Source organism: Physcomitrium patens, chromosome 12, assembly GCF_059467195.1.
Source record: "Physcomitrium patens ecotype Gransden chromosome 12, ASM5946719v1, whole genome shotgun sequence".
NCBI lineage: Eukaryota > Viridiplantae > Streptophyta > Bryopsida > Funariales > Funariaceae > Physcomitrium > Physcomitrium patens.
Genome location: NC_143421.1, coordinates 8,841,446 through 8,863,528, shown reverse-complemented (window position 1 = coordinate 8,863,528; position 22,083 = coordinate 8,841,446). Strand labels below are relative to the sequence as shown.

The following is a 22,083-nucleotide window of genomic DNA, read 5'->3' as shown; positions in this document are numbered from 1 at the left end:
TCGGCTCTTGTTGTCGACGTCCCCCCCCCCCGTGGATTCATCCGTTTGACTATTTTCATCCATAAAAATGTTTTGGATGTTTTTAGTTCATCCAAAATGGCGGCTCAACGTGGCTAGCGTTGTCTATGGGTAGAAAGTGAGTCACTTTGTTTGTGCAGTATTGCATCCACTTCCATTCAACGATGTTCATTAAAGGAACAAATCTCATTCAACTGATTTGTTTGTTGTTCGTGATGTCAAATTCTATTTAACATTTTGAGTTTTTTTCAGATATTATTGTACTATTTCAAAACCTACTCAAGCCTTTTAATAACTTGTTTGGATTCTTTTCAATTTATTTCACAATTTTTTTAAAAGCTTCTTCAAACTTTCAAAAGCTTTCTTTGAAGATCGGTATCTCAAAACTTAAAGCATCATTAATTTATTTATATATTTTTCTACTATAAAAATCCTGAAGTGAAAGTGGTAGATTGCAAAGTCTTGGGAGCATGAGCTAAAATAGGATGGTATTACAACATAATAGAGTAAGATGATGGGTAGATTTTACAATGGTGCCTGCATGGTATTTTTGTAAAAGATTATTAGAGCTAAAAATTTTGTGGTTGTGTATTAGGATTAGTGTCTAAATTTTTAGTACAACCTAGGACTAAGAATTTTCTAAATTGTAATTTAGGATCAAAATTAAAATAGAAAAATTAAGTTATATGCAAATTGTATATGATTATTATTTAATAATAATGTAGAAAATTTAATATTAATTTAAGTTATACAAATATATAAATTTTAAGACAATAATAGAGATACATAGTAAAAAGAAACTTTAATAATAATAATAACAATAATAAACTATGTATTTTAATTAAAAATGAACTATCTACATCCAATTACAAAAAATACCATGCAATGTAATTCTATCTAAATTTGCAATAATATATTTAAGATTTACAATGCAAGATTAAGAATACAAAAATTGTATAAATAAAGTTGTAGTCAAGGCAAAGATAAATGTATTTCCTATACATAAAATCAACATTTATTTTATACATGAAAGACCTTTTTTTTTTCTTTATCTTTCAAAAAAATATTATCAATTTTTATTAATGTTAAGTTATTAATTGCAAAAAAATATTAAAATTTAAAAAAAATCTCAATTGAAGATTGATTTAGAAGAGTCATTAAAGATTGATTATAACATTTCTAAAGGTAGCTAATTAAATTATAGGTAGCAATAGACAAATAATAGTTATATATTCAAATAATGATAATTTTTTAAAATCTAAATACTATCTTGTATTAGAATTAAGAGAGAATAGATCATTATAGCACATTTTATCATTTAAATTTTTTAAAAATAATTAAAATTAAAATTAATTTATACTTTTATAAAATAAGTAAATTCAAAGATTTAGACAAATTGGTAGTAGTATATACAGAGAAGAATTTAATATAGTGAATCAGTTAAAGATAGAAAAAATATCATACATGTCCCTCAAATTTGCTGAAATATCAAGATATCAATAATATCCTTCTATTCTTGATAATAAAAAATCTACTCTTCAATTTTGTAATAATTGCAAATCTACTCTTCAACTTGATAAGCTATCTATTTCCAATTTATTAGCTTGAATTGGGGCCCAACCAAGGCACTTTTTGTCAATTTTTGGGCCTCATGTGAAATAGATGAAAGTGGTCATAAGCTACTACTATGACTCTGTCTTGAGCTTTGCACATCACTTACAAACCCACCTTGTGTAACTCAGCTTGGTCTTACAATCCTTGCTTTGGTTTGCTAAGCCAATTTTCTTCACTCATGTCTACACATCTCAATTGCATTTCTTGCTTCAAGCAGATGAAGTAATTCATTTTTCTTTATATACACTCCTTGCAATATCACGATTGTTTTACAAAAATTCATTTAGCATTCTCATGCCATGCATAATTAAACCATTTGAATACAATGTAATTTATTTTTTATTATTTAATTTTTTTTATTGTAATAGGCAAACACTATAAAAAGCATATTTCTGAGTGTTAGATCCAACACACATTGCATGGTTTGTAGGAGAAAAAGCAAGGATAGAAGATTAAAGAACAATTCTTTTAATCTTTAAGTAGAGTGAAAAAAGACATTCTAACAACAGTTACTTATGAAACTCTCCCAACTACAACAAAGTAGATATAAAGTGATAGGGATTTATTTAAAACACCTCATTACAATTCTTGTAAATAACAAGATTTTTAACATGTTCAAATTTTTATATTATATGGTTGTATGTAATATTTAGTATAACATATATCTTAAAATTAATACTAGATATTTTTGAAAAAAACTACCAAAAAGTCTTGAAAGGAGATTATTTTTTGGATCTAAATGGCATTCTTTATATTCAAGTAAACAAATCCATTTATTACTTGTGTAGAGATTCTTTATTCTTTTGATCACATAATTTGGCAATATTGTCAAACAAATTAAAAAGGTGGTCAATTACTAATTGAATATATTAATTAAGATATTTTTATTTATTTTTAATTTTAAAAAACCTCTAAAGATTTTTCAGTCAAAATAGAGTTTAAATATTTATAGTGATGGAAAAAATTTATACATGAATAAGCATTATGTTCAAATAATCCATATGATAAGTGAAAGTTTAAGAACATACCTGATTTATCACAATCAATCTTAGAATTTTTATAGTGGCAAGTTTTTTTTTAAAAAATTAGTGAATAGAATATGAACATAAAAATCTTTTGCAACTCTCACAGAAACAAAAATTGTATTATAATTGTGTATTTCAAAGACATCAAATTTATTCTCAAATGAGGATAGTAGAATTAGAAAATTTTTTAGAAAACAATAATTGCACTAGCATTTATGATAAAATAAAATTTTAATAATTGAAGAAACTTAGTCATACTATTATATATGTTTTTATTAGAAAATATAAACCTATCTGCAAGAAGACTTAAGATAATTTTCTAATGTAAAAATATTATGAATGATTTTACCTTTAAAACTAAGGCTTAAAATCAGACTACAAGTTTAACATAGAATCAAAAATTTGATTTGGCTTAGAAAGAGCTTTTGTAGAAGGCTACCAATACTACAAAAATAAGAAACAAGTTGATAACAAGAAGCTACACAATAGTGATTCCATTATATCATAAAGGTTTAAAGAACCCATTATTATTGTAAAAGAAACTATTAAGTTAGTACTCTAATTTAAAATAATAGAGACATGTCCTTTAACATACAATACCAAAGTTCTATTTAAATTTATTACAAAATCTTACAAGAAACTTAGAAAATTAGAAGATATCAAAGTTAATAGTTATATATAGCTATATATGATACAATTAATAAATTTAATAGATATTAGTACATATTTTAAGAAATCTAAATACATCCAAATAAAATTCTTACCTAAATTTTTAAAGCACTTCTATAAATAAGAAAAAATTTTGACTAGTTATTCTTCACTATTATAAACTTAAAGAAATAAATCACAACTATTTTCATCATATTTTCAAAAGTAGTGATGCAATATAAATGTTTTGTTATGTAATAAGTTTTTTTCAAATATATTAATTTAAGATAGTAAATAAAATTATTTAAAGAGAAAATTAAAAATATTTTTATTGTTTTGTGTATAATATAAAGCGGTTATAAAACTAGTGATTGTGGTTATGTGAATGATAAAAAAATTAAATAAAATAATTTGAAAAGAAATAATAAAGAAAGAGATTAAAAAAAAAAAATCAAACTTCACAATATAAAAAAAATCTTAGAAAGGTGTCAAATTTTAAGATATTAAGGTATCTTTTAAAATATCAACTTGTCTTATAAAATTAGACAAGAAATGCCACAACCAAGGTGGTTATCCCTCTTGTTATCCAATTCTTCAAAGAGAGTTTGATTTGTCTTGGTGTTTGGAGTTGTTTTAGAGAAAAAATATTATCAATATGTAAGTATTTATATTGTGGAATCATGTGTGGAATTTCAGATATTTAATATGATTATATTTAGGATTCATGCAACCAAGAAGGTATGTAAAAAGTGTGATTGTACTAAGGTTGTAGAAGAGTATCAAATTTTGTATATGAAATGGAGTATGTATGCATAAATTAGAAATAAACAATTGAAGCAACATTTTGAGCTATTAGAAAGCCAACTAATCAAGGCAAGATTATTACAATAAATATATCAAATAAGTTGTAAGAGTCTAAGAGCATAAATTAAGAAGGAACAATCAAAATCAACAAAAAGAATGTACAAAAGACACATTGAGATAAATACAAGATTATTTTATTAGATGAACAACAAAAATGGTGGATGTATAGAGGGATTGATGAGTAAAGAGGGATACAATTGCGTAGAAATAGGCCAAAATATTAATCATTATTTAAAAAAAAAAAAAAAATGCAATTTGTAACAGCAAACAAAAAAAATGTATAAGCACATTCAAAACTATTATAGGAGCAAAAATAACAAGTGTAGAGATTGTGTGTAGTATACTTATTTTATGCAACAAGCTAATATTATATAGTAAAGATTTTTGATTTTATGCAAAGAAATTAAGAAAAAAAGAAAAAATATTGCAATAAAGAGTAATTAGAAAAGAATGTGTCACATGAACTTTATCATAGCAAGTATTGTTGTAGTTGCTTTTGTTGATTGATCAATGCAAGGGGCTTTATGTCATATTATATTATAAAGAAAAATATATATAATCTTTGTTGAATAGTACATAACTTTGTCAAGATTATACAAATACAAGGTTATATGCAAATACAAGATTTAGTCAAAACAAAGAATTAATTAAAGAAAGTAAAAAAACAATATAATCTTACAAGCAATCAAGTTAGACATCTTTCAATCAAAAGATAAAGATTATGAAGCAAGCTTACATATAAAATATTTTTATATTATTCGATATTCTATCAAATTCTTAGATCTTTAAAAGATATTATTTTAACTTAGGAATTTACATCTTAAATAATTGTGTATCTATTCTCTACCATTGAGTGAGAGTAAACACATCTTGGTTATATTTTGGACTATCTATTTAAATTTTTTTTGTTGTTATAGTTGTTCATTAGATTTCTATTATTATAAATAACAAGAATATGATTTATTTCTTTGTTTCTTTTAATTTTTTGTTAAAGAATCAAAAAGGGTGTCTTTAAATAGCATTTTCAAATGAAAACTTTAAAATTCTAGAATAAAATAAGTAATTGCAAAAAATGTGACAATCAAGCTATTACATATATATATATATATATATATATATATACCATTTATAATATTTTCAGATTTGTTGTGGAGACACATTTGTCTTCACCTAAAAGAATTACCCCTTTCTTTTGCAGAGGAAGTTTCTCCATCATCATTTCAAAATGTTGAATAGAGTTCAAATGGGATTCTTTTGAGATTTGTTGTATGGATGAAAATGTCATGCATTTCACACTCGGGATTGACATGAACAAGTGATTTGGTTCCTGTGAAGCAGTGCAAAACAGCATGACATTATTAGATGAATAATGCTGTGAAACAGTGAGGTCACCTACTGCGATGGTTTTAGGTGACATTGCTGCTGAGGCTACACTGATCTGTTTCAAAAGGTCATCGTGAAGCTAGCCTACAGCTCAGCATCAAGCATCTGCGACTAAATGAATGATGCAGTCCAGCTTGTGTATCTGAGATGTAGATGGCAGAAGAAAAATGTGCCCAAGGATCTCATGAATAAGCTACTTCTATGGACAATACCATTAACTATGAGAGCAACAACGAGATTCAATTATACCACTTTACTGCAACTAGGCCTGCTTGTGCAAGCACCATTTTGAAATAATTGAACAGAAATAGTTAATATTGTAGCAAACTAGACTAACTTGAATCTACAGTTCAACGAATAGAAAGTGAAGCTGCATATCATTTCAAGTCGAGGCTGTCTAGAAGCTCGTACTAACCCTGGCACACTCTGTACACTCTACAATCTAAAATAAATGGTAGAAATCTGTTATATAGAAGCAGCTGAATTACGGGGCTGCTGTGTAAATGACGAAGGGTCAACGTTGCTGGTCAAATCTTGCCTCAACCTCGTAACCAAAGGCCTTCCACAGTGAGGGAAGGACTAAAGGCATGATAAACGAATCTGACGTGAAGGACCAAAGCCTCTTTACGGGTCAAGCCCAGTGATATAGTAGCCTGAATGACCCCTAAATAGAGATAAGGTAGTTCGGATACTCGGGAATATGACTATGCTTACCAAGGCAGTAGTGTGTTAGAGACCCAGAAAGGCGTGATAAACGAATCTGGAAAGAACTGCTAGTGTACAAAACTGGATGGTTATTGCTGTCAATCCAAGTCCTCGTAAGCTGATGGGGTATCGGTGACATCTGCCTCGCTCTGTGACGGTGTTGCCTCTGCAGAATGTGTTGTATTGTCTGCTAAATGGCCTGATAATGATCAAGAAATCTGTCAGATAAGTGCATTTTCACTCTTCGCAATTGCGAGTTTGTTGAAAGAGAGCCATGTAAAGATCTTGAAAAAATCGAAGACAAAGTTCTGTACAGGGATCGTTCTTCTGCCTATCAAGCATCAAAAATAAAGCCAACGACGCAGCAGAAATGAAAAAAAGATGTATAGTCAATGAAAGGCTGACCTCTTGGAAGACGGTTAACTTTGTGATGTTTACGTGCTTGTAGTCGCAGCAGTTTTTTGGCCTTCGTGATACTAGTAAGACTTGCTCGTGGGGACCTTACTGAATTCCGGTCTTCGTCACTAGCAGAGCTGCGTTGTTCAAAATCCAGGTCTTCAGGACCTCTCCTTGTGCGTAGTACCAAAGCTTTAGCTTTTTTTCTTTGTGAATTAAATAGACCGCGAATGGATGATACAAATCCTTCGCCTGCTCGATCACTGTTTCTTCGTGGTCTTAGCGAGAACATTTCGGTTCCCTCATGACTTCCTGAGCTGTCGTCGGAGCCAACATCGAAGTCCTCATCTATAGGCCCTGGTTGCGCGGGTAACTTATCCTTGAACTTCTTGCCCTGTCGTGAAACAAGAAAGTGAGTGCTACAGAATGTATGTTGAATAAAACTCCCATTCTGAAATTCATTCATCATTGAATTCTTAAATTCAGAGCATCAAATTTAGCCACAACAATCGAACAACCTTCTCTAAATTCGCTTTTCTTGGAGAGAATAATTGAGCAAGTATCAAAGACGATGCTCTTGTCGCTGAACCACAATATAAGTAAGTTTCTACAATGCAGACCATCACTGACTCCATGGAAACATCAAAGGGAGACAAGTGTTGCTATCTTGTTCTAGTGTGTATCCCACATACCTGCATGCCAGTTACGGATTTGAGAACGCTCCAGATAATATGCTTTTTAACCTTGGAGAAAAGACGACGCCAACTGCCCGTAAGCTCTAATAGCAAGAAAGTATCCATAAGAAGGCGAAGGTCACTAACAGCAAACCTGGATCCTTCATATGTTACCAATAGCTCTACCTGCACAATACATATGTCACCAGATACAAATTACACTCATGGACTTCACAAAAGCTGCAATGACGCAAAACCATATTCCAATAAAAAAATGGCAACACAGGAAAAATTTATATATAAATAAAATAATAATATAATACCAGCGACAGCCTGGGGAATGATTGGTAACAAAACGAGAATTATGAAGGGTTTACGAAGCCAATGAACTCGATCGTACTATTCTGAAAATTGAGGCTAGGTAACGATTACAGCACGATCTGCGCACAAAAACAGTGAACACGAAAACAGTGCGGTTATTCTTACATAATCAGTGTAAAAGAGTCACTTACTTGGCTAATCTTGATATTGTGGAACTCCATCATACTGGTCTTTTTCTTAATTTCCTTCCTCTCCTCCACAACTACAGACTTTCGATCTGTTTTGCTTATCTTTCGATCTCTGTTTCTTACAGAACCACTGTTGTCACTGGTTGTAGGGATATTCGATGACGTTCCTCCTGCAGTGAGCACATCCTGACGCGAGGTAGTAGACACGGTTGTGCGTACTGAAGACCCATGTTTACTAGTCTTAATTATGACCTCCTCGCTCATCGTTTCAACTTCAGTTTCTTCAAGTCGATCCAAGGATACGCACTGCCCCTGATCAATGCTGACAGCAGCATTCACCTTTCGTGATTTCTGCGATGCAGTGAGCTGTATTAGTGAAACCAAAGCACAAAAAAAAAAAAAGACCCTCAAAACAGAACATGGAACTAGTCATAATATTATTATAATAATAATGGGGATTATACCGACAACATATTTCATATACATTTACAAGTTTTCATAAAATTCTTTAGGTTCAGATTTACACTTCATCAAAACCAGACAGCTCTCCGGCAATATGAGTGTCCTCGTCCATTGAACTATCGTTTTGTGGGATGCTTGAAGGCCGAACATTGATTAACTGGATTGATGAGCTCAAATCATTAAAAAAATCAAAATCAAAATCAAATAATTGCGGCCTCTAGATACGCACGGTTCCTGAACTAGTTAGTAGGCGTGGGATTCATTGGAAAATTATCGTTTATATATTAGTTGCTTCTGGAATGCAACCAGTTAAATGCATCATCAGAATAGAAGGGAATAGAAACAGTCGGCCGCATTGATTGAACAGGCTTTAAGAACACCTTTTCTGAGTGTGTGTATGTATGTATGTATGTATGTATGTATTTGAGTCCATTAAATCTTCTAAAAACGACAGTAAGCGGAGGGACATGTCATTGAACCTAAAAGAATGATAAAGTACCTCCAGGGCATTAGCAGGAACCGAAAAGTCCCCAGCATGTTGTGTATCAGGTGGAAGTCCAGCTGGCGGGGCAAGAGATAAAGTCGGACCTGACAGACCGCTGCGAGAAGAATTGATACCGGAATCCCAACTGCTACGGAGTTCCAGTGGCGTGCTGCCTCGTGTTCTCCCTCGCTTCTGCTGTACAGCAGTTGATACTTTCCACACCTCCTGAGAAGTCTGCATAACAAATTATGAAAAATTTCAATTTTGAATCAAGGACAGAAACGAGCGCACAAAAAAAATACCCATGCAGACAAAAAGAGACGTGTTCACATATTGAACAATTCTGCGTGTCGTCAATTTTTCCTGTGAAGTAATCCAATTAACGATCCTGGAAAGATTCATAAATTTGTTTGTACATTGGTGCTCCCTAATTTCCTAATTGACTGTGTAACATGATTTTACAGTAATCATGAATAAACATGGAGGTGAGGAAAATCAAGCACCACAAAATCTTTGGCAGATATGTCAGTCAACAGTGCAGCCAAGGGTTTCATGGGTAGAAAGATTTAGAAAGAACCAGTTTCTAGCGGGGGCAACTGAAAAAATTCAACATGAGCTCCAACAAATTAAAAAATTCAAAGTTAAAAAATCTCACGGTTAGAAAGTTAAGGGGTCAAGCAGACAATAACCTGACGCTTCACATCTTGCTCATCCCCTGGGAAAAGATAATCCCACAACTTTCTGTACATGGTCTCCGTCAGATAAATTCGTAGAGGATATATACTGACCTGTAAGGAAATTCGGGAAATTAGAAACAAATCCAAATTCAGAATCATAATACATTCTACACTTCAGTCAAAAGAATTATGGAACTTCAATGATCGGTTGTGCAACTTACTTCAAAACATTCCAGCGGGGATCTTCCATCCTTTGGTGCACTTTGTTTTGCATCAACGCGAAGCATTGAATTTCTATAAATATAAACAAATAAAGAAATCAATAGAGTGATAATATATCGGCATACGCTAGGGCAGGATCTCAATAAATCAACATCTAACAGTGGCGGGTTGCCATTAACACAGATCAGAAGAAAAATGAATGAACACAATAAAATCGAAGAGTACCAGTCACGATTGACGAAGAAGAAGAAGAAGAAGAATTGATAATCAAACAATGGCAGGAGGGTCAACCTTCCCCATTCTTTGGGAGGATTCCAAGCAGCAAGAACTGTATTTAACTTTGCACTGGGCAAATTATTTTTCACCACAAAGGATTTCACCGTGAATTTTGCTACTCCAACGTCTTTAAAATCTCGGTCAACATTCAACGTCTGCAGATCAAATCCACAGCATGAATAAGATCAACAAACTAAGTCCGCAACAGAGATCTAACGTGATGAAATGCATTGGTTACATGTAACTGGGTCATAGATGGGGTTGACGCTCGTTTTAGTTATTTAAAAAGAAATAAAGAATTAAGCACAGTAACTCGAGGTCCTGTAGCAGCCATGTTGATACTTGCTTCGTTGAATTAATGAGCTGTGATAAGCATGATTTCCGTCTAATTCGGAACCATTGACATATCATTACAGCTAAAAAGAGAGAAAACATACCATGCTATTTATTTCTGCCTCAGCAAAAATATCACCATCACAAAGCATGCTCCAGACGAGTTTTTCGAAAACCCAAGAGATACGCATAGCTGCTGAGGGAGTCTTGTTCTTTTCTTTCACCATTAATTGTTGCTGTGCAGCTCCCTGCAGAGCTTTTCGCAGAGCTTTTCGTTCACCTCTTAACTTATCCTTTCTTACAATAAGCTCAGCCTGCAATCTAAGAGCCTGGTACCAAAAAGGACGAAAACATTTTCAGCTGAATTCAACGACCTAGGAATAAAAAAAGCCATTTTCCGCCATCACTAAGAGATGAGGTCACCTAAAAGCCGTGCATGAAGAGGAAAATTTCATGCATGAGAAACAGTCGATCATAAAGAGTTTAATCTTCAATATATCTTCGGATCCTACTTGTATTTAATCCTAAAATCCAACTTACCAAGGCAGATCTAGGACACGAAAGCATCCAGAGACCTTCATCATCTGATGTGGACGAAGTGAAGGAACGAAAGTCGCCACTCAAATCATTGAGACCAATTGTGCGAAGATCTCGAAAGAGGAGACGGAAATCCCGTTGGGCCTGCTCCAACCTTATGCGTGCCAGTTCCACTTCTTCAATCCCATCTGGAACCACCTCATCCGCCTCTTCTTCTTCTCCTCCTTCTTGATAAAGTCTGTTCTTTCTTGGTCTGCACCAAAGCACCGAAAGCCAATAAGTTGTTTTATCTTCTGTACACAAAAGGAAACCTCGAAACCCAGATGATCGTTACAGAGTATGTAAACATTGACAAACAAATGGTCACTATAGACTAAATGAACGTACTTGGGAAGTCTAGCTAGAAGCAGATTGCTGATGACAGCCACCATGATCTGAAATTGTCGAGATGTCATGGTTGCAGTAATATTTGGCGAATTGAATGAGAGATCCTTTAAAGGCTTCACCTGCACAGAAGGAAAATCAAGTACACTCTTCACCTTAGACGAATCTCTTACGCAGAAAATTCCTGCGCTCAAAGATACTTTCGTTGAATACTAGTGAGAGTATATACTCCTCGGAGAAGAAGCCAGATGAGGGCACCAAAGTTAGGGAATTAATAAAAACTGATCAACGTACACAAGAAATGACCTAATCAAAGAATTAGCAGCCAAACAGTAGAAGGGATGACATCTTGCAGCTTAACAGAAGACAAAAAGATTATTACGAACTGACTAACTGTAACAAGTCTTTGGATACTCCACTACAAAAAATCAAGATAACATGTGCACGCATGTTATGAGCATGGGGAAAAGTACAACGACCTTGCTATCTGTGGTGCCACCTTTCTGGCGAGTATACTGAAAGTACATTGTACAGGGCATGAAAACCTGCTCAAGGAGGGTTCCAGTTCGCTTTATCTTGGGAGCACCGGTTGTAATTCTAGGCAACCACTGTATTCCAGCACCAGGATCCACGTCTGTGGGGGCTATGTGAGCCTGAACATGCTCCAAGATGACCGAAAGCTCCCGTCGTTTCCATGCTATTATAGGAGATCCACCTGATTGTGTAGACACTCTACCTGAGCCCATATGCACTAATGCCTCACCACCCAGTAACACAATAGAGGCAATAGAGCGGGCTAGCACACGTCCACTCGCTGCAGCTAATAATAAACGTCCCTGCATATGCGTAATGTGCCGATGAGAAATAAAGCTTGTTAGGAAAGAAAATGGACAACCCATTCTGCGTTGAGTCGAGAGATACTACTTCTTAATGCTGAAACAAGTCACTGAGGAACACGGCATACTGGCATATCCAATCAAAGAAGCTAGATGATACAGAAGAAGGGCTTAGAAATAGAAATAATTTAACCAGAAAGCGCTCGACTTGCAAAAAACAACAGAGTTGAAATTCAAAGATAAACGACGTAGGAGAGGTACAGACGTTTGCTTCTTCCGAGTCAAGGTTGAACTGAGGCTGAACAACGTTAACCATAAAGTGCATGGTGCCTTCACCATCCTCTTCAACATCCTCTGGCAACTTTTCTAAGGCTGCAGATATCTCCCACCATTTGGTCATTAGTATCCTATCTCTAACGTTCAACTTATGTCAAAAGTAAACCTGCAAGACGTATGTTGAGCATCCCAAACATTGACAGATTATAGCCCATCCCAAAACTGTCTCTGCAAGAGCATACGTACCACTTGCGCTAGCTGTTGGGCTCTCTCCCTTGAGAGCAGCAGTAGGATGTGACAAGAAGGATCGAGAAGGAGAAGAAGGGACGCTTGTGGAACCTTTTTGAGCATCAACACGTTCACACTCAGCTTTCTCTATCTTCTGTTGTTCCTCCATCCTTCTACGTTGGGCATATTGCCTAGATGGTGAAAGCTTAGGGCTCTCGAAAGCATGACCTAGTTCTCCCACCCATGCCCACACAGCATCCCTATTTGCAATAGTCCAGAGAAGCTTGAGTCCGTACAGAGAAACGCGTAGACAGTTATCCGCTAGTACAACACTAAATCCATCATCATCACTAGGTAAGTCACTTCCACTTCCATGCTCCACAGATGTATGTCGCATTGCTTTCACACGAAGATGTCGTCTTGCTGCTTCTTGCCAGAAGGAAAGGCGAGCTGAGTCCGCCTTTGGAGCTTGTTTACGAATTGTAAAACAATCAGTACTCAGCAGGAACCCAAGATCACTGCTGGTAGCCGGATTAGGAGAGGCTTCATTCACATTGCCTTCCGGAAGCCCAAGAAGCTGTTTGACTTTATCAGACTTTTGCAACTCTTCAACACCAACAGAATCATCCGCAGGAGCAGGAGAGGAACGTTGGTGCAGCTCTGCTATCATCACGTTTATATCCAAACCTTGATATACTAGTTCCAAAGGGTCCCGCACAGAGTTTATAGTAAACTGGCCACGGCCTCGACTGTAACACATCTCGTATTTGAGCTTCTGCATGAGGAAGGTCAAGCCTTTTGCAGGATCATCCTTCATTAGTGAGTAATGTTTTATGCAGGTTGGAGATGAATCTACTCTCAACATAAATTCGGTAATAACCTTGTCAAGGGAAAGATTTCCAGAACGAGGGATACGAGGAGTATTAAATCGGTAGAATCTAGCAAAAGATCGCAACTTGTGAGGGGGCAAGTAGACAAGATTCCACCACTTGAAGATCCAACTCAAGTCATGAGCAGCTAAGTTCACGGTTGGAACCAGATCTGCAGAATTATCTAGCTTATCATGAACAGAGGGTGATCCGGATCCTCGTAGCAGACGCCAAATGAAGTTCTTCGGTTGGGGTTTAGAGCTTTTATGCTCTCCACCCAAATTATTCACTTCTTCGTTACTCTCCTCGGAATCCGATTTGAAGACAAAATTCAGCCACAAAGATAAAGAAGTTGAGCGAAATGGATCGTACACTAGATCACGCAACTTCATCTCATTCGGAAGTGCGTGCAAATAATGGTTAAGTGGAGTTCCCGATTCACAATCCCAGTCCATGGTAATCTCTAACTGGAAGACTGGAGTACTAAGAAATACAGGTTGTTCTTGATCGAGGATTGACGAGTCTCCTTGGAAACCTTGCGTTAACGCCTCCAAGGTGGTAACAAGGAGACCGAAATCCTTTCCATTGAACACGATGCACCCTTCTGATTGCTTGATTTCCATAGTTTTAGAAACTAAACGCATATGATTGTTCTCCTCGTACGGATCTGTCGTCGCTGGAACCGTCAATTCAAAATTTGTAGCATTGATACTGTTTATTCCGTGTATGTAATAACGCATATCATCCCACCAAGGTAGACTACGTTCCTTCTTCACAGGTGGAGGAGGCAAGGGAATTTGCTCATACCACTCGTGCCTGTAGACGCTAATGTCGGTTCTTCGGAGAGCCACTGAGAAGGCCCAGCTTACATCCGCAATGGCTGGTTCATGACCAACGCCATAGCAAACTTTTGCATTTTCAAGTTCGATTGGGAGTTCTGAATAAAATTTCATAGCGGGGGTTGAGCCACTTATAGAACGATTCACGCTCACTCGCCGCCACCGTCCAAGGTATACATCTTGCAGCATTTGTGGAGGAAACACCGTAGCCTGCAATGAGAAACGCCCCCAAAAATGGAAATTATTCTGTGATTGGAATTCTATAAGACACAAGGATAACAACTTGATGAAAACAGAATAGACCAAAATCTGCATGGCTACACACCCATTCCAATTTTCTGAATTCAGAAATGCATGCAATTTGTGTCGAAAGGCAGGTATAACAATGTACAATTCAAAAATGTATCATAGCCTATTCAAAATCTCGTTCTGTGTTGTTATTGCATCAAGACTAGAAAAACTTCAAAACCAATTTTGTAATGAACTTGAAAAGGAGATTGAATACCTGTTGTGCAAGAACCACCACCCCCTCACATTGTCCACGATCAGCAGATAATAAAGGAAGCGTGTAGTCACGAATGCGAACTACGAGGTTTGTTAGGTTCACTCCTAGCTTTCGGCCCATAACCCTTGAGAAGGGAATCTGAGCGACAGGCTCTACGCAATCTAGCCTATGAGCAATTTGAATCATACCCTCCCGGCCTCCTTCAACGTTGGTCAGAATAACTTCCAGAGTGCTGACAGAGAGCGAGACCAAGGACCGACGTGTTGAGCTCATTCTAAAACCTGCCTGCAACCCGACATTAGCTTCCCCTGTCTTTTTCTCCACTACGAGCTTTTCACAAGCTTTGCGATAAGCTTCAAAAGTCTGAATGTAGAGTCTATCCTTCTCTTTTTTAACAAACTCAGGGTCAGATAAGCCTGTTTCTACAAGCTTGTGAAGAGCACTGTTGTTCTTTTCATGCTCTTCTCCCTCTGACTGTGAATGCCTCTGTCCAATTTTACCACGCTCCTCAGAGACTTTGGCATCAAAGAGCTGCTCTCTGACTATCAGCTCACACACCTGCTCACGCAAAAGACGATGGTGCTCATCAAACCAACCTTGAATAGGCTCCTCCTCGATCTCAGCCACAACGTCTCGCATCACCAACTGCACTGCTCTCAACTGAGAGGATTTCACCTTCTTCGGTTTAGTATCTACATGAGCCGGCATTCCGGCCCCAATTCTATGTTTTTGTGCAGCCATAGCTAGTTTCAAGGCCCGAAGCTGATCCTCATACGCGTCTTCGATACCTCTTAATGGCAGGCGGAACGGCATAACTATTCGGGTGCCACTTGCTTGTATGATACAATCCCAGTAATTTAATATTCCAGCGCTGTTCCTCACAGTGTCATCATTGCAAGCACTTTTGTTTGCTAGTTCTGGCACGTATGGAATTCGAGATACCTGCAAGCGCTCACTGCTCAGCAGCAGAGCATTGTTAAGAAATAGCTTGGTCTGTTCAGCAAGTACACCGATTTGAGCATCTTCGGAGAATATTGACTGGATCTGTACCATCAATTCCGCTCCATCACCAATCTCACATGTGAATACTAAACCCTCAATGTCAATGGCCACCTCGACTTTGCCTTTACTCCGTTTGCTAGTGCTTTCAACACTAGAGGTTTTTCCTGGAACAAAATCTTCCTGTACACTGCTAAGGTTGTTTCTAAAGGACTTGCGCCAATCTAATAATCTCTTGAATTGAAGTCCAACTTCATGAAAGAACAAATGGACGTCAGGTTCCCACCTAGCTGCAATATCACTCACACTAACCAGAACACAATTGCCTTTCTCGGAACCCACTGCAGCCGGCTGGTAAAGGACCTCCATAATCTGGACACCAAATGCAGTAGTTTCAGCAAGAATTTTGTCCCTACTATCAAGCTCCTGGTACAGTAAATTCCCACGTTCAACTTTAACTTTGACACCTTTGGGCTCTTTATCAAAGCACAAGCTAAGACGTGTTAGTTCCAGACCAGCCTTGTATTTACTTCTAAGCCTACTCCCACGAGCAACACGTATCCAGGCTTTGCGATCAGAACCATCTTCCATCTTGGAAATAATTGTCTCCCCACCTTGAATACCATAATTCACCTTCTTTGGGTCTAGCAATTCCGCATCCACTGTATGCAAAGAACCCGTCAATTGAATGAGGAAACTTTCGAGACGCAATATGACTTTCCTTAATCCCGGCTTTTTGGCCTTTGAACTGCTGCTGCTCGAACTTTTGGGCTTTTTACCAGAGGTTAAAGATTTGAGATACCTCTCCATCACCATCCATGTGGAGAGAATGGACCGCACACGAGTTATACTAAGATAAATTTTACTTCCATGCGCTTCAAGAATTAAAGTCCGAATCTTGTTTGCTGGTTTGTCTTCCACTGACTCAGAGTCAATAAAAACCCATTCAACTACCACACGTGAAACTCGCATCAGACAGCCATTACAAGATTCACCTCCGGATACAGAGTCTTTTGAGGAACAATCTGTTTCCTCAGCCATCCCAAAAACACATTCTCTCATCTCTCCGTTCACCACCAACCCGTAGCCTGATCCTGAGTTCAAATCCAAATGTGAAGTTTGTGCATTTACCTGCACAATATTTCACATCAAACAAATGCAGTACCTGAGCAAAATTACATCCATACATAACAGTTATGGACCTCTACTAATGGCATACCCAGAAGCTCCAGCAAGTTAAGGTTACTACAATGTCAAAGATGCATTGAAATGATACCAATGCTCTCGACTTAATATTGCCGACATTTGTGTCAGATAACTTCAAACACAATATCCTACTCATGTATGTATATACATCTGTAAGCTCCAAACCGATTTCTGCAAAGCTATTTCACAGGCTAATAGCAATCATAGAAGAAACCAGACACTTGATTTCACCTAAGAACGATACTACAGACACCGTACATATTACTGAGAGGATACCACACAGAATTATTTTGGTATACTGCACTGAATAAGCTCATTGTCACGGGGTGGAAAGTACATACATTATAAAGAGGCATGCCATCTAGGCTATAAGCAACTAGTGTCAGCTCTGGCGCAGAAAAAGTGCAACCCCACGTCAACTTTCTCTTTTGTTTCTTTACAGTTACTGGTTTTGGTATAGGGTGATCACTTCCAGCTCCACTGTTTGGTTTCCTCAAAACCCTCATTATGAATTTTAGCCAGCAATCTAAGCTGGCTGTCATTAAACTGCATTGAGTGCCTCCCAACTGAACTTGTACGTCTGCATGCACAGGCTTGCTGGCCTGCAAACACGCAACCAAAACATTAGAGTTGAGTTACACTCATCCGGAAGGGTTTCCTTGGTACAAACATTAAATAAGAATAATCAAACAGAAAATACTGCACCTAATCCTAAACTGTACAAGACATAACAGAAGTTAGTGTCCTGATAGATACTCATTGAAAAGTTCTGACGAGACTAAAACGAAAACTTTCAATAGCGGATCGAACCCACATTACCACCAAAGACAGAACCTCACCTCAGCGGGAAACTCGAGAGATCCTCCTACTACCACCTTCAATATTTCAAGAAAAGATTGGTTGTTCTCCCGTAAGACCTGCGCCAGATTAACACACTATCGCTACTAAGAGTATTTTCAGAATTACTCACTTTACTAAACCTGCTACAATGTGCTCAACATTTGCAAATAAAGGTGAGAAACCACGTTGGTTTATAAAGTTTGATTCTTAAATTGATAAAAGACACAAATATCATTTTTTTTTTCTTTCAGAATCAAAACAACGGCAAATATGACAACATTTAAAATCTCATTCACCATGATTTCTCCACATTCCACGCCGACATCCAGCTGAGAAACAAGGTCTCCAGATGGTTCCGTTGGCTGAACCCTTTTACCCCGCATCTGAATGCCTGTCACTACATTCTCCAGCACTCCCTCTTTGTAACTGCACTTCAAACTCAACTTGGGCAGACAAAAACCGATCTTCACGACAAAAATCCTAAATCAGTATATCATTCCAGCATTTCACTAAGGAATACACGGAGACTATGCAGATAAAGGTTCCCCAGCCACTTCATGCAAGAAATTGTTATAAGAAGAGAGTAATACGATGTATTCTGACGCTAAACACGTAAAAGATTACGAAATAATGCTTAACCACTTGGGTGGGCTACAACGAGTTTTCCTAGGTCGAATGAAATTAAGTGTTCAAGAACTGGAACCCTACCTTCTTAGTCACTGCTAAATTGTGCTTTGAGATAGGTATAAGAGGTGCCACGTGTAGTACACGAGGCATCGGGTGTTACAAACCAAATCGACTTGTCAAATACAATATTTTAAAACAAAACGATGAATTGTGGTAACCAGACGGGCAACACACCTTTTCAGGAACCTTAAAAATACGTCCTTTGGGAGACTCGGCTGTCGCTACTGCGCTCACAGCAGCAGCTCCAGCCTCTAAAGTTGGTGAAATGTGCTCAGACCCAGAGGCCACTGCCGCAACAACAGCGGCAGCAGTGGCATCTGTCTCTAAGCTTGGGGTCGGCTGAGCAAGTTCAAGAGTTGAAGATTCTGGGACAGACACCCCATGCAATTCACTTGATTCCCGAGATTTTTTTGAGGCGTTGAGACTATTTAAAAGACCAGCTTCTCCTAATAGTATGTCCTCACTCAGATCGATTGAAACGTCGCCACACATTACATCCAGCTGTTGAAGCATAACTCCAGCTTCCCTGGGGAGACATAAAAGCATCTTAAAAGTTTCAATCTTCCCAATTCGACGTACATAATCAGTGTTCTAGTGAGAAATCATTTTCAGTAATCCGAGTGGCATACATACGTAAAGTGCACGCGCTTCTGCTTCACCAACTACAATGCTATGAAACTAAAAGTTCTATTCGCAACTGTACGCAGGAGCTTAAAAACCAGAGACAGAGTAACAACCGAATAGAAATATAAATATGCAAAAGATTAAAAGGTGTCACAAAGTCTTATATTCAGAATTTGGCACTTATAGATTCGCTTCAACAAAAAGGTAAAAGAGTTATCACCGATCAGAATGATCAACAAGTGTTAACATCAGAAGAACCACTTTACACAAATAGGTGTAAACAGGAAACAAGCTGGAAATAAGAGCTCTGCATAAAGCTTACGAAAGCATACCCGTCATGATCGAAGCTGCTGGATACAGTGAGATGATCCAATAAAAATAGTACACTTGGAATAGCATCAATAAGTTGTGCAGGAGGAGGTCGAGCGACGGAGAAGATACGCTGTCGAAAGCCAATCATCGGTCCAGAATTTTCGTACCTTGAGTGCCTTTCACCGAAATACATCATGAATGGTTTGATGGACAACTTAGCGCCCAACACTGTGGAAGCTAAATCCTGTTTGAACAAGTCTAACTCCAGGTCCTTGATTTCCAAGGACAATTTTGGAATCTGCTCATCATAAATTTGGCTTCAGATATGAAAACACGAAACCCAAAAGAAATAGATCACGTAAATGTGATATCACAGAACAAAAATTCGCAAAGCTTCCATTAGCATGAGGCTAGACTAACAAAATGGCTGTGCAATGGATACAGAGAGTGCACATTTAGATAAGTTGTTTCAGAACACAATCCGACAGTAACGTACGTGTTGGGCATGTGCTGACAACAAAGTAAAAAATAAACAAGAAGAATGCAAACCCTACCTCAGCAACCTTAAAAACAAGCTCCGTTAAAGACAATTTCAGATATTTTGCTAACTTGGCGGTCACGATCCACTTTCTGCGCTCGGAGACAGGATTTCTAATGCTTCGGGGTTTTTTTGACCTTTTCTTAGTTGTTCCCACACTCTTTTGCAAGATAACCTCCACATCCGAAATAAAGAGCTGAAATTTGAAATCTCGTAATAGCGCTGAAAGCTGCTTTCGAAAACTGATACGCACTTCCCCAATGGTCACAGACGCAATTGCCCCCTGCGCATATAATAATGGTTAGTAATCAACACTTCGTGAAGTTCATCAAGTGATTCTAAGCTATTGTAGTGATCATAAGAAAGGCGAAATGAAATCCAAAAACTCATCGCGATATTTACCTTTCGGAATTGAATGGATACGTCTTTGAGTCGTTGAAAACCAGCTAACCGGAAGCTTACTCGCGCACTGAGAACCCTGCTGGCTATCCATGCCAACAGCTTGGCAGTGAAACTTGAGAAAAGACAACAAACCCGTTTCAGAATAAATACTTCATATAATTCGAAACAAGGTAACCCTAAACACGAAGGAAACGATCATAGTACCGCGACTCGTCTCACTAATGTGCAGCAATACTCCACTCACAAAATACTGTCATGAATATCATGAAATCCTAACACTTCTGGAATAATTACATTTTCCTAGGTCTCCAAAAAAACGAAGATAAAAAATTTAAAATTAAAAAAAAAAAAAGGACATACGCACCAAATTTCTAATTTGTAAGAGGTTCCCCATACACACACACACACACACAAACACACACATATATATATATATATATATATATATCGAGAGAGAGAGAGAGAGAGAGAGAGACATACACACACGTTTAACTAAGCGTTTTTCAAGAATCAGCTCGAAGTTCCATTCTCACATCATTACGTGCGAAGATAACGGAGGTGAATTGAGCAGGAAAATTTGCTGCAAAATCTAATACTAACAATTCGAAGAAAAGAGGACAAGCATACGAAACAATACCGATGTTACTTAATCAACATAAACCCCACTACAAGGACTTCATAGCTTGCTTTAATTCCTACAATACCTTCATTCAGTTTTTACACACGAAAATTTTACAAGGCACAAACACTGCATGAAGCAGGCGATTGAATGATGCTTACTTGAAGACGAGCCATCCAACTGTGGTCACGGCTAGAAACAACCAAACAAATTTGTCAGGTGTAACCTCCATGAATCCAACACTTCAGAGGCGTACACGAGACCTCAGAGGGGAGAGTCACGGCCGCATTTAATAAATGCCTTCTGAATCTGTCCTTTGTAACACTAAAGGAGGGCAACGAAACGACTCATCAAAAACGTCTTTGCTGATAAAATTTCAGAACACTAAATCTTAGAAGCCATCCAACATCCCTGCGCGGAATTCTCCAACACCGATGGCTCGCCAACGCATAGCAATAGCTGTTGCTCAATCACTTCCACAACGCTATTAGAGAAGTTGTTCCTTCAACTACATTGCCTCCGGATTTTAAAACATCCTCAACCACTACCTTCAAAGAAACTCCCGCGCTGCACTTCTACATCCAATTCCAACCTCAATTCTTTCTGCGATCGTAGTACAAATCTGAAATAAAAATACGCGTCAAAACAGATTCCGCCACCCCACACTCAGAAAAACTCCAACGAAAGTGAAGCATTCTGTGCCACCACCATCATTTACGATTTCTTCCCAGATCTTATGACTGCCTCACCGCTCTCGCTGCTATTGCCAAAATTGTCGCATGCTGCTACCACGCTCCAGAACCCCTCACTCGAGACACACACTTCCAACTGAACACCAAAAACCCTTCCTCCGCGTCAACCATACATCCAATCCGTTTCGAAATTCACTCCAGCATCGGCGCCACACTCGCACAAGCTCTCGCTCTCTCTCTCTCGCTCGCTCTCTCTCTTCCCGCCTCACTGCGATCAACTACTACCTAATGCAACACATGCGGCAGTTCTCCACTGCACAGCAGCAGCAGGCGATGAGCAGCATTACTACATCTTCCCCATCCCTCAACCACTTAGCCCAGCGTCCTAGCCAACAAAGCT

General features: G+C 37.6%; 1 protein-coding gene across 3 annotated transcripts; it reads right to left on the bottom strand.

Moving 5' to 3' along the window:
* Positions 1–5,787: 5,787 nt before the first annotated feature.
* Positions 5,788–22,083, bottom strand: LOC112289287 (protein SABRE). Of its 3 annotated transcripts, none has more exons than XM_073537687.2 (24): positions 21,153–22,083; positions 20,373–20,484; positions 19,987–20,253; positions 19,453–19,730; positions 18,671–19,022; positions 18,106–18,273; positions 17,809–17,886; positions 17,311–17,571; positions 14,765–16,894; positions 12,570–14,469; positions 12,313–12,419; positions 11,688–12,047; positions 11,215–11,333; positions 10,831–11,080; positions 10,395–10,619; positions 9,973–10,112; positions 9,681–9,753; positions 9,472–9,570; positions 8,798–9,016; positions 8,363–8,455; positions 7,840–8,187; positions 7,346–7,513; positions 6,663–7,047; positions 5,788–6,456 (listed from the first exon to the last, which is right to left on the bottom strand). In XM_073537687.2, exons 1-24 carry the CDS (start codon positions 21,221–21,223, stop codon positions 6,356–6,358), a joined length of 8,304 nt encoding a protein of 2,767 aa, XP_073393788.1. In that variant the 5' UTR covers positions 21,224–22,083; the 3' UTR covers positions 5,788–6,355. The 3 variants fall into 3 exon arrangements, with proteins under 3 accessions (XP_073393788.1, XP_073393789.1, XP_024390151.1); XM_073537688.2 differs by having other exon boundaries at positions 11,691–12,047; XM_024534383.3 differs by lacking the exon at positions 8,363–8,455.

What these genes read in the sequence shown, in the direction of transcription:
- LOC112289287 (XM_073537687.2), bottom strand. Translation starts at nt 21,223, where the DNA reads ATGGAGGTTACACCTGACAAATTTGTTTGGTTGTTTCTAGCCGTGACC. An exon ending in AGGCAGAAATAAATAGCATG is followed by an intron (nt 10,113 to 10,394) that starts GTATGTTTTCTC and finishes TTTGATCTGCAG; the next exon opens with ACGTTGAATGTTGACCGAGA. An exon ending in AGCAAGATGTGAAGCGTCAG is followed by an intron (nt 9,017 to 9,471) that starts GTTATTGTCTGC and finishes TTTGTTATGCAG; the next exon opens with ACTTCTCAGGAGGTGTGGAA.